This window comes from Podarcis tiliguerta, assembly GCF_965153285.1.
Source record: "Podarcis tiliguerta genome assembly, chromosome: 6".
In the NCBI taxonomy this organism is placed as follows: Eukaryota; Metazoa; Chordata; class Lepidosauria; order Squamata; family Lacertidae; genus Podarcis; species Podarcis tiliguerta.
This window is the reverse complement of record NC_139539.1, coordinates 92,028,113-92,042,062: the sequence shown is the minus strand read 5'-3', so window position 1 is coordinate 92,042,062 and position 13,950 is coordinate 92,028,113. Positions and strand designations below refer to the sequence as shown.

The window sequence follows — 13,950 nt, the reverse complement described above, 5'->3', positions numbered from 1 at the left end:
TGGGAGCAGGGCCAAGCCCGCCATCCTTTTTTCCATTTCATTTTGTTCAGTCCAGTCAATAACTTAAGTACTGGACTCCCAGGATCATCTGCACTTTCCCACCCTCCCTCCCTTGATTCGTTTGGCCATTGTCTTCTGTATGGAGAAGTTTTCTGGCTGGAGAATGAGTTTCCTTTCTCCTGGAGATGCGGCCGAGTGGCTGGATAGCAGCACAGAAGATGAGCGAAGCCTCCTGTCATTTCTTGGTACGGTAGGCTTGGAATACTACTTTCTTCAAACATTTAATTGACATAGACTTCTTAGATGGGTTTGGTTTTTCATCCTGGAATTGTCAGAGGAATGCATTTAGTTGCCCTCTGTGATGAGGCATGAGTTCTAAAGTTTGCCACACGTTTAAAGATAAAAGCTGGAGTAATTTGTGTGTATCACAGTAATTGCCTATACAAATACACTTTATAAAAATATTTGATTGTTCTGTTTAGTCTGCAAGTTTATAGATCACTTGGCCTACTGGAATCTGACTAACTAGAACTCACTAACCTAAGAGGATCTATTTTTAGCAATGTATCGCACAAGGTATCTATCACAGGTTTCTCTCTAAACTTTTCTTTGCAAAGCACCATGTACATTGGATCGTTTCTATAGTATATCGTGAAAACCCTGGAGATCCCATCAGAATGCCAACCATTCTACTTCTCCAGTATGACTTCATTCAGATGCAAAATAAATCAGTAAAGTAGCAGATAAAATGGTTCGTGACCTTTGAAGTTTTGCTTGTTTGTTTCCTGCTCTTCATTAAGCATTGAAGCAACATAACAAACTGTTTAAGCTAGTTAGCGAGAAGTTACTATAAAGCAGAAAGTTGTTCACTTTACATTTTGTGCTGTAGAGCTTAGGAAGTGTTGTCCAACTATGTAGCTCTTTCTCACAATATCCAGCCAGATGTTTCTGGGTCCTCACCAGGAGGACATAGGGATGGCTTTTTCCTGCTATTTTCCTCCTCAGGACACAGAGGGATGCTGGCTGCTACCTTCCATTGAACTGTAATGACTAATAAGCTATGGGAGAGTCTATTCTTTATTCCTTTGTCTAACCCAAAGCCATCAAAACTTCCTTTTGTTATTTTACATTTTGGCTCCTTGGTGTATGTAGAACATGGCTTTTGAGTTTTATTACAGTTTTGAGTTGAACTTTCAAGAAACCTTGCAAATTATGCATGTGACAATGTTTAATAGTTGTTGTTCATAGTGTTGCTTGCAGTGATGATGGGGTTGTCATCCATATTACTTGCTTTCAGAAATACATACCGCTTGTTCATGTTAAATGCACCTATAAAGTCATTTGGAGTATATTCATATGGTTCTAGAGTGTGTTACCAGGAGCAGTCCCATCACCCTATAAAAATTAAGAGCTGTGACAATACAATAAATGCTGGGATTGTTTCATTTATATGCTAAATCCTGAACTCTCGGGTAGTTTGCTATATTTCTCGTGTTTTTTTATACCAAAATGTTGAAATTTGTTTAAAAGAGATTTACAGGAGCAAATACCCACGGACCATGCAGAAGTCTCAGCATCCCCAATTGTTTACCCAGTTCTAGGCCATATTGCAATTGCACGATATTGGTTTGGAGCACAAACATGATGGGTACTTAAATGAAACATTTCTGTAGGTCAGCAAGTTTGATGTGCCACAATTGTTGGTTGAACTTCCAAAATTTTGGTCTCTTGAAAAATTGTATTTGGCAGTTGTTTTTATGTCATATTTCTGTAGAAGTTAACCTTTTAGTCATTTTTCACTTGTTTATCCTATCCAGTGTTTTTTCCAAGGAGCTCATGATAGCATACGTGGATGTTTCCACATTTTTTAAATCCTCTTCAGCGGTCCTAAAATTAGATTCGGCTGACCTGACTTGAGTGGGTTTGGCCCTGCAAGCCAAACGCTTTTTTGATGTTTCTAGATCCAGCCTTAGGTATTTGTATACTGAAGGGAAGATTGAAAGGTTCCTTCTCGCTTGCCTCTGTGCCAAATGCTAGAACTTCTGAGCCATCCTGCTTGCTCCTCCAGTTTGCAGGGCCCTGATGGGCATTTGCCCATACCAACAATCCATCCACGGCTAGTGTCTCTAGGTCGCTTCCTCTAGTCTAAAGCTATGAAGATCCTTGGTTTTGGACTGGATTACAACAGGGCAGTTCACCCGCCTCATGTTTTACTCCAGCTGCTCCTATATCAGATTTCTCAACCCATTTCTTCCTCCTGCTGTGGCGATCCTTTGAACACTGTTTGGTATTTCCCGACCTCCTCTCTGTAGGCCTTAGACCAGGGATAGAGAACATTTGGCCCTCCAGACGTTGTTGGACTCCGACTCCCATTAGCCGTGGCCACCATGGCCAATGGTCAGGGATGATGGAGCTGTAGTCAAGCAACAACTGAAGGGCCACAGGTTTCTCATACCTACCTGGGACCTTTCATCTTCCTCCTGTTGTTGTTGTTTAGTCGTTCAGTCGTGTCCAACTCTTCGTGACCCCATGGACCAGAGCACGCCAGGCACTCCTGTCTTCCACTGCCACCCGCAGTTTGGTCAGATTCATGTTTGTAGCTTCGAGAACACTGTCTAACCATATCGTCCTCTGTCGTCCCCTTCTCCTTGTGCCCTCCATCTTTCCCAGCATCAGGGTCTTTTCCAGGGAGTCTTCTCTTCTCCTGAGGTGGCCAAAGTACTGGAGCCTCAGCTTCACGATCTGTCCTTCCAGTGAGCACTCAGGGCTGATTTCCTTCAGAATGGATGCGTTTGATCTTCTTGCAGTCCATGGGACTCTCAAGAGTCTCCTCCAGCACCATAATTCAAAAATCTTCCTCCTACCACCCTGTATTCCCAAGTAAACGAAAGCATGTCAGTTGGTTAGAGTGTGGTGCTGATAACATTAAGGTTGCAGATTTGACCCCCATATGGGACAGCTGCATATTCCTGCATTGCAGGGAGGTGGACTGGATGATCCTTGGGGATCGTCAACAACTCTACAATCTTATGATTCAAAATGACTCTGGGAAGTGAAAGCCCCTTTCCTCTCCTGTTTCAATAAAAAGTACTGTATTATGTCTAGTACAGATGTAAAACTGCCCCAAAATTAACTATATTTAAAGGTAAAGGTACCCCTTCCCGTACGGGCCAGTCTTGACAGACTCTAGGGTTGTGCGCCCATCTCACTCAAGAGGCCGGGGGCCAGCGCTGTCCGCAGACACTTCCGGGTCATGTGGCCAGCGTGACATCGCTGCTCTGGCGAGCCAGAGCCGCACACGGAACGCCGTTTACCTTCCCGCTAGTAAGCGGTCCCTATTTATCTACTTGCACCCGGGAGTGCTTTCGAACTGCTAGGTTGGCAGGCGGTGGGACCGAACAACGGGAGCGCACTCCACCGCAGGGATTCAAACCGCCAACCTTTCGATCGGCAAGCCCTAGGCACAGAGGCTTTTACCCACAGCGCCACCCGTGTCCCTATATTTGGGAGAGGACAAAACTGATTGTGTGCTCTCTCCCTCTCTCTAATATCTTCTGTCTCCTTTAATTGTGATTTAGCATTTTAGCTGATAAGGGAGCTCCTGAATCAAGGTTGGAAACCAAAGAATGGGCCAGACTAATGGGTGTGGGTGGGTGTTATATCAGGGCAAGGTAGTTACGCTGTCAGGGCAGCTCTGTCCTGCAATGTCATTAAAGTCAAGCAAAAGGACTAAAGGTTCCTAAACCAGACCACCAGCTTACAGGAAATCCACAGGCCTGTTAGCTGGATGTTTGATTGATGAAGACTTGTAGTGTATCACTTTATGCTCTAAGGGCTATACTCTAACGGCTAAATGTGATTTTCATGTTTTATCACTGCCTTTCCGGAAACTCATTAACTGTAAGGTTGTAACACTTTGATTTGAAGGAAGCCTCTTTCCTCCTGACTTGTTCTTGAAGAATTATTGAATGAGTGTGCCACTGGTGCAAGTCTTATCTCAGCCATGAACTCCCCAGGTCCTTTTAGACAAGCTCTGAGCCTTTACTTCATCCCCATCTGCAACATGGGGATAGTAAAACTGACCAACCTTGCAGGGATATTGTAAGAATTTCTGAGAAGACATATGAAGGGCCATGAATACTCTAAAAGTTCTGTATAAATTCTGTGGGTTTTTTGCCCTAATATACAGTGGTGCCCCGCAAGACGAATGCCTCGCAAGACAGAAAACCCGCTAGATGAAAGGGTTTTCCATTTTGGAGGTGCTTCGCAAAACGAATTTCTCTATGGGCTTGCTTCGCAAGATGAAAATGTCTTGCGAGTTGCTGCGATTTTTTTTCACTCCCCACCCCCTTTTTCTAAGGCACTAAGCTGCTAATAGCCTTTTAGCAGCTAATCCGCTAATCCCTTAAGCCTTTAATAGCCACTAATAGCCGCTAAACCGCTAATAGCGCTAATCCGCTAATAGGGTTGCTTCGCAAGACGAAAAAACCGCTAGACGAAGAGACTCACGGAACGGATTCTTTTCGTCTTGCGAGGCACTACTGTATATGCTAAAAAGAAAGGGCTGCTCTGTAATTTGTCTCCGAAGGCCTTTGCCATTTCATGAATAATTACTTGACCTTGTTTCAATCTACAAAAGTTATTTAACAGCTAATCAAAACATTTGCAAATACTAATATTTGCCACGTAATAGATTTCCACAATATGAGTGTGTGTTTGTGTGCATGCATTTGCACACACATCTTTGTGTACTGGTGTAGAAAGATCCCATTCACATTTCAGCTGTATAGAGAGAATGGACTAAAGGTTTTAGGCTCCTGTTGATTCTCAGAGACAGTATGATCTGTGCCCTAGTGAATGAGTCATGCAGTGAATTGTGGTAATTTAATATTTTAAGATGAAGAGGTGCATTGATTTTTGCAGCAGGTGAAAATAGTGCAGAAGCACTATGTTACATGCATTGGGAGGGCAACAATCTAATTTTGGCCTGGTGGCAGTAGTATAGATTTTCCAGCCAACTCAGCAGAAAAGCCATTTTAAGGGCACAGAAACAGCAGCTGCAGTATTTTCAGCAAGTTGATGCGCAGCTAGAAGTACCTGTGATGGCTAGCAGCAGCCTTCTTATTTTGCTCTGCCTGGTCCATCAATTGCAAAGTTGAAGTTTATCTCTATCTGGATTTATCTTCTTACTCTCTTTAATAAAGTTTCTAGCCTTTCTGAAATCAGAAGCTTGCAAACTGGCTGATCTCTAGGTCACTTATTTCTGGTAGGTGGAAGTTGCGTGGACAAGTGCGGATTTTCCTCTTCCCTCCTTTAAAACAAGACCTCCTCCCCCCCCCCCCCCCAAAATACAGCAGTCTGTTTTTGACAGGCGGATCCAGACTTATGCTTCTTCATGTATGACTCTGCAAAATCCAACAGACTGTGTTAAATTACTACAGATGCTTTGATAAGGAGGAGCAATTTTCCTGAGTGAGCATATAGCAGGACTAGCCAAGCAATGCTTGACTGTGCAATGCTTGACTGCAATGCTTGACTGTGCCGGAACTGGAGTAAAAGCACATCTTTAAGTTCCTTCTTTTCCAAATATGCTCTATCTTTCTTTATTTTTTTTGTCTTTTTTCTATTTGTTTTTCTGAAGAACAAATGCCATTTGTGATCTTATCCAGCGTACTGCCTGCAAAGATATTGGCTTCTTTTTTTACCTTTTGCGGAAAAGAAGGCATCATTTTGGAATAAAAGCAGCAATCTCTGCAAAGGATTTTGAGAGACTTAAAAACATAGTAATCCTGAAAGAAGGAGCAGACAGTCCATGGGTTGTGGCGAGAGATACTACCCTGTTTTTATCACCAGTTTATGCTGAAGGAGAGTTACATGTGAAGGATCTCTGTTGCAGACTACAATTTCCATCCTGCATGGAGAAATCTACCTCTTCAGTTTTAAACCTATGGCGTGGTTGACTTTGGAATATCTCCCAAATGCTGCCTTTTACCCATTTTTTTTTTTGCAAGTTTCTGGATACAGAGTTAACATTGTAATTCACATTTAAACAAGAAGAGACGTATCCTCTGGTGTGAATCTCTTCACAGTTTGTCAGGATCCAGTTTTCTAATGCCATCTCTCATCATGTCAGATTTCCCCCCCTTTAAGTCTTCATGGATGCACCGTGCCGTAGAAGTGGTAAAATCAGACTCTGTTATGCAAAAGCATCACAGGAGGATTTGTTGGTGGGAATCTTGTCGCGGTTCTTTTTCGGTGAAGAAAACCTCCTTTTCTGGAACTCGGCTGGTTGCGCCTCTCCTTTGACTCGGAGGATCAGGATGGATAGGGAAATAATCTGAAACTGGAGGAGAAAGCTGGCTGCTGAGTGTCTGTTAATAGCTTGAAAGTAACTGATGAGGAGGATGTGCGTTCAGACCGATTGATTGAATAGCTGCAGTCTTCTCGTGCATTTCCTCCTTGCTCTCTGCAAGCTGTAGCGAGGGGAGGGGGGAGAGTGGGGAAAAACCGGCTTTCTCTTAAGTGGAAGTAGCACGGATCCCAGGGGCCAGGAGGCCAGAAATGGAACTTTAAGCTGCATCTGTCTCCCGAAAGGAGAACAGCGGGAATAAAAAATGCCAGCCGTCGGCGTCATAGTTTACTCCCTTCCTTTTCAATCCCGAAGATAACAATGGACTTTTTCTTAGGATGTGGTTTTCTCTATTCTGTGCTGAGTGTCTGTCAGTTAAGCTGCATTCCTTTAGGTTTGTGAACTGGAAATGGGCAGCAGTTGTGATAAAGGTATCTTATCTATAGTTTTCTCTGTGAAAAAATGTACATATTGATCCTGTCGTCTTTGTTTAGGCAGATGTTGTGATCACAAAGTCATAGCTTAGGTCATGCTGTCAGAACAAGGAGAAAGTGACCTATTTTTTCTTATCTGCAGTGGTTTTCATATTATGCACCATCAAGAAGTGTGTGAATCTTTTGGTGGCCTTAGGTTACAGTCTTGTTCATGCATACTTTAGAGGAAGTACTATTTAACTCAAGACTTACTTATGGGTAAACGTGCATAGGTTAGGGCTGTTACTGTCTGAACTATGAATTGTGACCATCCCTATGATATCGAACCTCAACCTTTAACAAATTATGTTCAGTGCAGTTTATATCAGGAGCATCTCCATATTGTGCTTGGCAGAATTAACTCCCTTCATGCCTGAGTACTTTTCAGTTGCAGATAATATGTGTGCTGTAACTTTGCCAAGTAAGTACTGAACAGAGCAGAGTCTTTTGAATTGCTTGCGATGTTCGCTTTGCAAACGAGAGTAAAGTTTCCGTAACCTGTAAATAGTGAGAAATGTGTCTGCCTGCGAGAAATGGTCTTTCGTTTTTCTCACCTTTTCCCCTTCCCCCCTCCAGAGGTCCCAGCAGAGAGGTCTCCTCGCAGACGGAGTATCTCAGGGACAAGCACATCAGACAAAACCAACCCCATGGACCCATCAAATACATCTCCATTTAAAGTGCCGGTAAGTATCCTTTCCTTGGAAGGGGAGGGGTCTCAGCTGAAGGTCAGGGTGACTAAAATGGCCTATGAACAAACAGCATTCCTTATCCATTTGGGGTTAAGAATTCAGTAGGCAGCCAAAAGGCAGACGTATTGTCACAAGTTGTCTGATTAATATTTATCTCCTGATAGACCCAAAACTTATCCCTGCCTTTTTTTTCATCCTTGACCCAAAGTCATAAATGTCTTAAACTATATGATAAGGCTTCATGTGGATGGATCTCTGTTATACTGAAATACCGTATTTTTTACTCTATAAGACTCACTTTTTCCCTCCTAAAAAGTAAGGGGAAATGTGTGTGCGTCTTATGGAGCAAATGCAGGCTGCACAGCTATCACAGAAGCCAGAACAGCAAGAGGGATTGCTGCTTTCACTGCGCAGAGATCCCTCTTGCTGTTCTGGCTTCTGAGATTCAGAATATTTTTTTTATTGTTTTCCTCCTCCAAAAACTAGGTGCGTCTTGTGGTCTGGTGCGTCTTATAGAGCGAAAAATACGGTGCTTCTGATACCACTGTGTTGACTGTATAGTAGATAGTGAAGTTCTTTTCCAAATAAAAAACGTGTAGTTGGCCCAGGTTACACACTTTAGGAAGATGTCTGTTTTTCACCATAAGGTGATGCGGAAAGGACAATCATGAGACCCACACACACCTTTCCATACTTCATCAGAGGGTCTTCTCCAGGTCACCCCACCTAATGAAGTGATGTGGGTGACATCTATGGAGAGGACATTTTGGGGGGTTGCTTTCTGCTTATGAAATGCTCTTCTCAGACAGGGTTGCCTGGTACCTGCACTATGGTATTTTAGATGCAACAACCCATCTGTTCCCTCAGGCCTTTCCATTACAACCCATTGGGTTCTTCAGATTTTTGCTCCTATCCCCCCCCTTACTGAGTTTTATGCTGATTTTAATTATTTTATTTGTTTTAGCTGCTGTGTGTTACACTGCTTTTAGCTTGAGTTTCTGATGTGATTTATTTTATTTTGGCTTTAGTGGTTTTATTATGAATTGTATTTTGTATTTTATTCTGTGTAAAGTGCCTGAAGAGGTTGGTTGGATGAGTAGTACGCAAATCAAATCAAATCAATAAATGAGGATATCCTGATTTGTGCTGGCCACTTTAAACTTTAAAACTGCTATAAACTTTAAAAATCAGGCTTGCAAAATGTAACCCTTCAATTCCAAAATATATTTGCGTTTTGGGTACATCTCATGGCTAGTATCTGTGTGAAAACTCAGACTCAATGAGGAATGAGACCCATATGGGCAAAAGGGCCTTACTTTCACAACAGCAATAAGGGAGAAAATCTATTCAAAGTGAGCAAAAAAGCAATGTGGATTTCAAAGGCAGAGGAACTTACCATTGCGTATTGGCCTTCAGTTTGCACAATGAGCCCTAATATTTGGTTATAAATTACTTGGGTTATGTAATAATTAAACCCAAAAGCCGGGAATTTCTTCCCATAATTTGTTAATAATAATTGATGAATCAAAATTGTAGCACAACTGCTATAAAATTTATGTAGCTTTTAATAATAATAATAATTATTATTATTACTACTACAGTACTACTAGAAAAGGCGACTCAGTTACTGCACAAATCAAGTTAAAGCTGACGTGCTTTTTAAAAAGTATACCAAAAGGTGCTATGCTTTTTTTAAAAAATAAAAATGTAGTCAGCCACAATATTCTGGGCAGTAGTTTTATGATCCACTTACTGGTCTGTAAGAAATAGGTGAAGGGTCCCTTTGTTCACTTAATCCCCCAGCCTGTCTTACTTTCCCAACCTCTTTTTCCTCTCCCTCCTATCTCCATTCCGATTATTGAGAATAGAAATTTTCAGCTGACAATGGTTTCAGTTCTATTTATGTTCTTGACATTAGGCACTTTTAAACTATTATACAGAGCCATCGTGGATTGTTTTTAGGAAGAGACTATTTTGAGTTTTGCTTTCATTGAAGTGGATCAGCGTTTAATGAGCTTTAGTTATATAATCATTCCAAACCTGGCATAAACTGTATGTTTGAGCACTGTATGTTTTTTACGTATTAAATGAATGACAGATCTATCCCAAACAGATTAAACACCGCTATGTCAGCATTTAGGTGATCCATGTTATATGCATTGTCAGAGTGAAGAGAGAGAGAGAGTTCACAACTGCAGTAATGGGTCGTACAGCAACCCTGCCGTAATCATTTGTATATTCTGGGATCAATATTGTACAGTTAACACAACAATAATTTATTGAGGCATGGAATCAGCTGCATTTCCTAATCTCTTCACCCAGGGAAATTTGTTTTAGCATGCATTTCCAAATGTTTATTATCAAATACAAACAATGTTAGACACTTGAGGGCCCGTTCAAATGACTTGGTTTCCATTCACAGAGAGTTGCCTGCAAGAACTTGGCCCTTCTGGTTTGATGGGATGGTTTGCTTGCTGCTATTCCAATGATTATCTGTAAAATTAAGCATTGTATGAAAGATAGGCGCATGTGCTCTTGTGTGTTTTCTATGGTAACATTTCTATTTGTCAGGCAGGGTCACCCACAACTACCATGCTACTCTACAAATTCAGTTTGTGCCAAAAGGAAAGCATATTTTCCTATGGTTTGAAGAGCTTTGATGTAAAAAAAAAAAGGACATTCACATTGCAAGGAAGTCCAGTGCCAGTCTTCTAGGACTTATAGCAGAAGAAGACTGCAAAAAAATAAAAAAATAAGAAGCTTTCATAGGTGTTTCAGTTGTTGTTGCAATTGGGTTTCATATTTTGTCAAGTTTGCACTTCTAGGCAACAGAGACATGGGGACAGGCAAATGATTTTTAACTCTTTACTCAAGTATTTGGTATAGGATTGGCTCAACTTTTAAACTACAGTGGTGCCCCGCAAGACGAATGCCTCGCAAGACGGAAAACCCGCAAGACGAAAGGGTTTTCCGTTTGCAGAGGTGCTTCGCAGGACGAAAAATGACGGAAAAATTTGAATTTTTTTTTTTGCTCCAAAACCCCTTATTTTGAATCGCTAAGCTGCTAAAAGCATTTTAGCAGCAAAACCGCTAATCCCCCACCCCTTAAAAAGCCGTTTTTAACCCTTAAATCGCCAATAGCGCTAATAGCGCTACTCCGTCAATTGGCTTGCTTCGCAAGACGAAAAAACCGCAAGACGAAAAGACCCGCGGAACGGATTCTTTTCGTCTTGCGAGGCACCACTATATTGGCTCCATGGAGTAGAGCCCTGTTACAGTAAAGTTATCCTCAAGGAGTAGGAGGGCTTGCATGCAAAGTGTATTCAGACTTTCAGATTCATTTACATTCTCTCATTTCAAAATGTGGTGGAGGACACTGGATTTTCCAGGCTTGGCTTGGCTTGTGAGCTAGCAAGATCTGGGTTCACTTTGTAGCTCAGGTCTATAGAGGAGTCTTTGGTGAGTTTCTATGTCCCTGCCAAAGTTTTTTTAGAGAGCTGTTGTGAGGATAAAATGAAATTACCATAACCTGCAGAAATTTGCCCCTGGGTGGGATGGGATAAAAATGTAACAAGCTGAAGTTTAACCTCTTCTTGCCCTCACTTCCTGGGTAAAGCATGACATAATGCTCAGAAACAGATTGGCGGTTTCAAAATAAAGGCGTTAGAGATATGTTGTGTTCAGGGTGCGCCTGTGTGTGTGTCTTTTAAAAATGCAACCAGGCTATTTTAAAAATTCACTTCTGAATAGAACATTCACATCCAGTACATTTCCCGCAGTTGTCCGTGTAGGAGCCAAACAGTGGCATCCATACAGAGAAGGCGACTCAACTGTACAACTGTTAATAGGCCTTTGTCCAGCGCTTGGAATTTTGATTTACAGTTACATAATGTACTGCAAGTGAAATGCTTTTTTCCTTGTTCTTTTTGGAAGGAACTCTTCAAAGAGCTCTCTGGCTGCCCATATTTAGAGGCTGACTGTTAAAATTCAACTTTGCCCTTCGATTTAAATATTTGAGGTTACTATTTTTTATTTTATTTTTTAAATAATATTTATTACTTTTTCAACAATTTAAACACTACAAAACAAAAACAAAAAAGAACAATATAATACAATACAAAGACACTCCATAACACTAACACATTAAACTAACAAAACCAAACAAAAACAGTTTAAAACACTCAAACAATTTCAATATCTTGTCTTTCATTCACTTATTTCACCAACCTCCTCACACTCCCTTTTTGTATTCCACTTCTGTCAATTGTTTCAGCAATTCCATCTTCCTCTGGTTACTATTTTTTACCAACTTACTGCATGATGAATATCCACTGATCGGCTTATACTTGGCATTTTATGCTTACAAGGGACGACTCAAGAGTCCGATCCTGACCTCATAAGAGCATACACGCCTCCTGGATCATGCCAGTGGCCCATCTAATCAGCATCCTGCTCTCACTGTGACCAGCCACATGCCCACCTGAGCAGAACAGCACTCTCCCCTCCTGTGTTGCTAGCAACTCTCATTCAGAAGCATCCTTCCTCGTACCATGGAGGGGGAGGCAGAGCCTAGCTCTCATGGCTAGTAGCCATTGATAGCGTCCTGCTCCAGGAGTTTGTCTAATCATTTTTTAAGAACCTCAGTGCCAGAGCCTGCCCATTGCCTCATGACTTGCCAGTTGTGCCCTCCTAGCCATGCCATAACCTTTGGGTTGCACTGATGCCAACAACAGCATCTCCTCGATGCCAGGAGACAGAAAAGTCCAGGAATGCTGCAAACAACCCCCCCCCCCCAAAAGGAAAAGGGCCAGAGGAGGTGTTGAAGGATATTTTAAAAAGAGATTAAAGGCTGATACAGTGGTACCTTGGTTTAGGAACTTAATCCGTTCCGGAGGTCCGTTCCTAAACCAAAGCCATTCTTAAACTGAGGCCCGCTTTCCCTAATGAGGCCTCCCGCCACCGGTGCCGTTCCACCATTCGGCTTCCGTTCGTAGATCGAGTTAAAGTTCGCTATCTAGAACATTGCTTCTGGTTTTGCAAAGTTCATTTACCGAATAGTTCGTAAACAGGGCTGTTCTTAAACCGAGGTACCACTGTATTTCAAAAATATAATAATGATGCACTGGAAATAGAAAGGAAGGGGTAAGTGAGAAAAGCTAAGGGGAACGAAGTGAACATAGAAAAGCCAAGGAAATAACATGAAAAACTGACAGGGTGTTGAGGGGGCGCGCAGGGTGTGTGTAGAGTTAAGTTTGAAAGAATAGGATAAGAAACAACAGGAGATGGATCAAGATACTTTAAGAGGCATGCAGGATTGGAAAGGGGAAAGTGTAAAATGAAAATCGTTTTCTACTTGGATCTTTTAGACCAGCAAATTCTACATGAATGATGCTGTTAAGACACAATACCTCCAAAGCAAATAGCACAAGGGAAGCTGAGCTATGGAACTCCTTCCCACAGGAAACAAAATGGCACAGAATTTGACAATTTCCAAAGATGTGCTGGATGTTGATAGAAGAGGATGCTAGTAGTTTCCTGCAGACTTTGCCAAATTCTGTCTCCCATCTGCCGCCAGATTGACAAAGGCTGGGCAAAGGAATTCCACTGGTGGTTGGTTGCGAACTTTGAGCGCTCCCCACCTTTTGGTCTTGTGTCATCATGAGTAGCATCTGAATAAAAACCTCTGTCAGTCAGTTTGTATTTTGCAGTATGTCTTCAGATATGCTGCACTGCCATGTACACAAGAAGTCAGAAGAACCGAAGACATGTTATTTACTTTCTTGTTCCTACAATTTTGTTCTCTACTGTAAATTCACCCCAAAATATTCAGATAATAAGCAGTTTTCTCTGTTTCTTTTGATCAGAACTGCCACAATCTAATGGACCATAACATTGGGAAATATTTCCTGACATGAAGCCTCAATTTTCTTTTGTTGGGCCAGAGCTACTCATTTGTTTCAGCTTAGCATCTTCCTCTTGCTTTGATTTCATGCTTTTCAGATTGATGGCAAGGCTTAGTTTTACAAAGCAGAAAGCAACCTTCTCAAATGAAACTTTCTGGCTTTTGAATTATTTGTGAAGCCCTTCCCTGAATTTACTCCAGCTCAGTGACCTTGAAGTTCTGTGCTGTAGGGGGGCTGCTGAACATGAAATCTTGTTATTGTCTCATAGGTCAGCAAAAACTTTCCACCTTCTTTGTGACATACCTTTCAATGTACAAGCAAACAGTGCATGTGTACCTTAATTTTGCATGTTGGAATGATGCTGATAATTGTATGTCTATGCTGCCTTGCTCACTGAACACAACATTCTTTTTTCTCTCTTCTGTGCATTTTTTCATAATTTTCCTTGCTGGAAAACCTTTCCTACCTGTGTAAAATAACACTGGGGGGGGCGTAGCTGACTTCCTTTAATAAATCCTATTTGTTGCAACCCTTCA

The 13,950-nt window shown here is 41.7% G+C and overlaps 1 protein-coding gene across 18 annotated transcripts in view; it reads left to right on the top strand.

Moving 5' to 3' along the window:
• RASAL2 (RAS protein activator like 2) overlaps positions 1 to 13,950 on the top strand; it is a 241,459-nt gene that overhangs the window by 146,971 nt on the left and 80,538 nt on the right. For 14 of the 18 annotated variants that reach the window (XM_083446251.1, XM_083446234.1, XM_083446250.1 and 11 more), the window contains one exon: positions 7,399 to 7,505. In XM_083446251.1, coding sequence (XP_083302377.1) covers positions 7,399 to 7,505 — 107 coding nt within the window. Of the gene's footprint in view, positions 1 to 148; positions 246 to 5,264; positions 6,781 to 7,206; positions 7,244 to 7,398; positions 7,506 to 13,950 lie in introns of those variants that run through there. The other 4 variants (XM_083446236.1, XM_083446238.1, XM_083446237.1 and 1 more) reach the window with 4 other exon arrangements.